Raw genomic sequence first — 2,663 nt, forward strand, 5'->3', positions numbered from 1 at the left:
AAATTGTCCGTAGGTGTGAATGTGAGTGTGCTTGGTTGTCTGTCTCTAAGTGTAGCCCTGTGATAGACTGGTTACCTGTCCAGGTGAACCTGCCTTCAGTCTGAGGGCTTTCTTTGCTGCGTTTCTTTATTTTACATCATTTCAAAGTCAGTCATGAATAGTTTAGTCTGTTTGTATTTAATGAATCATAATGTTGAGTGTTCTGATGTTCTGGTGCTGTTTGGATCCATGGCTGAACTGAACAGGAAACACCAGGCCTCCTGGTGTCCAACTGGTTCCAACTGGTTTCTAACTGGATCTAACTGGTTTCTAACTGGTGTGTTTCAGATGCTGGGAACTCTCACTGCTGTTCCCATCAAGGTGCCTCAAGTCAGCTCCCTGCACCGGCTGGCAGGACAAGCAGCCACCGTGCTACCTCAGGTACAGTCGTTGTTATCATTGTTGTTGTTGTTGTTGTTGTTGTTGTTGTGTCTATGTGTCACAGCTCAGGTAACCTGCTCAGCTGGTCACTCAGTGATGAAATACTGAGAATGTAGTTGTTTACAGTGAAGCAGCAGAAACACAGATTCATCCAGCAGGTGGCAGCAAAGCCTCTTTCAGCTTTTTATTTCTCTGTTAGAGTCTGAGTGTGTTCAGCGTTGGTGTTTTAGTGGCAGCAGGTGGAGTAACGCCGTGTGTCCCTGCAGGTCAGGCCAAAGACCCAGATCCCCGACAGCCTTCCCCTCAGTCCCTGCCAGGAGCTGCAGCCTGTCGGCCTGCAGAGGGCGGCGGTGGTCAGTCCTAAAGGCCCGACGCTGCCCACCGCCAACAGCACCTTCAGCCCCGACCGCCAGCCCAACGGACAGAGTGACGCCTCGCCGCCTCCATCAGGGGGTCCGGACTTGGGAAGCTCCACCCAGCACGCCTCAGCCGGACCCGGCGTCGCGTACGCCATCATCGCTGCCTCGCCGGCTGCCGGAAACGGAGTTTCAGCCGTCAGTGAAGCCGTGAAGGTGAAGCTCTGCAGCTGCTACCCCAACCCAAACACAGAACCCAAACCCAGAACCCAAACCCAGAACCCCGCACACAGGCCTCCAGCAGCGTCACAACATTTATAACAGACGCTTAGTTCAGATAAAAACCCAAAGCCTCTGCAGATGTCAGACGCTTCATGCAGCCTGAGAGTCAACACTGAGGGCAGCAGTGCTGACAGGCCTTCACTCAGTGACGTCAGAACAGAGACAAGGTTCTGTAGAGAACCTCAAACATCAGTGAACAGATGAACCTGATCAATAATCTGATCGATGGTCTCAGTTCTGACCCAGTTTGTTGGTTTCAGGTGATCATCATCCAGCCTCAGACTCCCAGCAGCACCGAGGGGCCTCCAGGGGCCGACGTCCCGCCACAGGAGGCCCCGAAGAAGGACGAGGACCCCGAGGTGAGCCACACCGCACACTACACATCCATATACATGGAGAGAGGTACAGATTTATAGTTTTAACCCTGGACTCTGGACATAGAATCACTTTCAGGATTAGCTTCAGCAAAAACTCCAAACATTCATTGATTTTATTCATTTCTGCTGCTTTATTGATTATTGATGAATTATTGGTATCAGAAAGTGTAACGTAACAATAAAACAGTCTCGTCTCAGATTAATTACATCAGCAGCAGTTCATCGTTTATTTCTTTGTCTCATCCAGAAAATCGCCTTCATGGTGGCCCTCGGCCTCGTCACCACAGAACACCTGGAGGGTGAGTCACAGGTCACATGACCGAGCTGCAGGTTTCACTGCAACACCTGAGCCTCTAGTCTGTAAAGTCCTGTCAGCGGATCGAACAGCTCGTCAGTACTTTAACATAACGAGGGAATATCTTCTGTTTCTGTTGGAACATAAACAGTGAAGAATGTTGTGTTTGTCTGTCACTGAGCAGAAACACATTTCAAACCTGTGAAATAAACCTCACTGTGAAACAGACACACATTTAAATGCAGTTCAGCATCGAACCAGAACCATGAAGTCATGAATAAAGGTCTGACTTTAGTCAGCGCTGCCCTGATGACTGACCATCGTGTTGTGTTTGAGCAGAGATCCAGACCAAGCGGCAGGAGAGGAAGAGGAGAAGCACAGCGAACCCGGCCTACAGCGGCCTGTTTGAGCCCGAGGTCAGACCCTCAGAACCTGATTCACCTGCTCCAGGTGCTGCTCAGTGAGCCGTCTCTGATCCGATCTCTTTGTGTCTCTGCAGCGGAAACGTCTGGCGTCACATTACCTGAACAGCTCCCTGTTCCTGTCGGCCCGAGGTGAGTGACATCAGTCCATGTTCTGCTGCAGCCGTCCTTTAAAAGCTTGCTAGAAACCTACTCCAGGGCCTGTAACTGAAAATATAAAACCCTGCTTCACTAAACACACTAAAGTTCTGGTCAGGTTCTGGTGGTTTGGATTCAGATCAGCTTCATCACGTTTGTGTTGATTAACCTGCTTGGCCTCTAACTGACTAACTCTGCTCTGCTTCACCCACATGCTAGACTCTGAGGACTTCTGCTGGAAGGTAGGTCACATGACTGCTTTGAAACTGGCGGCTGGCGGTCCGTTTGAGGTCACGGTGCTGCGTTCAAGGCTCCACGAATCTCAGAAAAACAAAACCTTTATGTTTAGTTGTTGTCAGTGCTGCCGGGTTCA

General features: G+C 50.2%; 1 protein-coding gene across 1 annotated transcript in view; it reads left to right on the forward strand.

Moving 5' to 3' along the window:
• Positions 1–248: 248 nt before the first annotated feature.
• Positions 249–2,663, forward strand: part of phf21b (PHD finger protein 21B) — a 6,094-nt gene continuing 3,679 nt past the window's right edge. Inside the window, exons 1-7 of the mRNA XM_008300750.1 lie at positions 249–420; positions 687–992; positions 1,319–1,417; positions 1,683–1,734; positions 2,070–2,146; positions 2,230–2,284; positions 2,510–2,532. Of these exons, the coding sequence (XP_008298972.1) occupies positions 328–420; positions 687–992; positions 1,319–1,417; positions 1,683–1,734; positions 2,070–2,146; positions 2,230–2,284; positions 2,510–2,532 (705 nt within the window). The 5' untranslated portion in view covers positions 249–327. The remainder of the gene's footprint in view (positions 421–686; positions 993–1,318; positions 1,418–1,682; positions 1,735–2,069; positions 2,147–2,229; positions 2,285–2,509; positions 2,533–2,663) is intronic.

This window comes from Stegastes partitus, unplaced genomic scaffold (genome assembly GCF_000690725.1).
Source record: "Stegastes partitus isolate 25-593 unplaced genomic scaffold, Stegastes_partitus-1.0.2 Scaffold1584, whole genome shotgun sequence".
NCBI classification, from domain to species: domain Eukaryota; kingdom Metazoa; phylum Chordata; class Actinopteri; family Pomacentridae; genus Stegastes; species Stegastes partitus.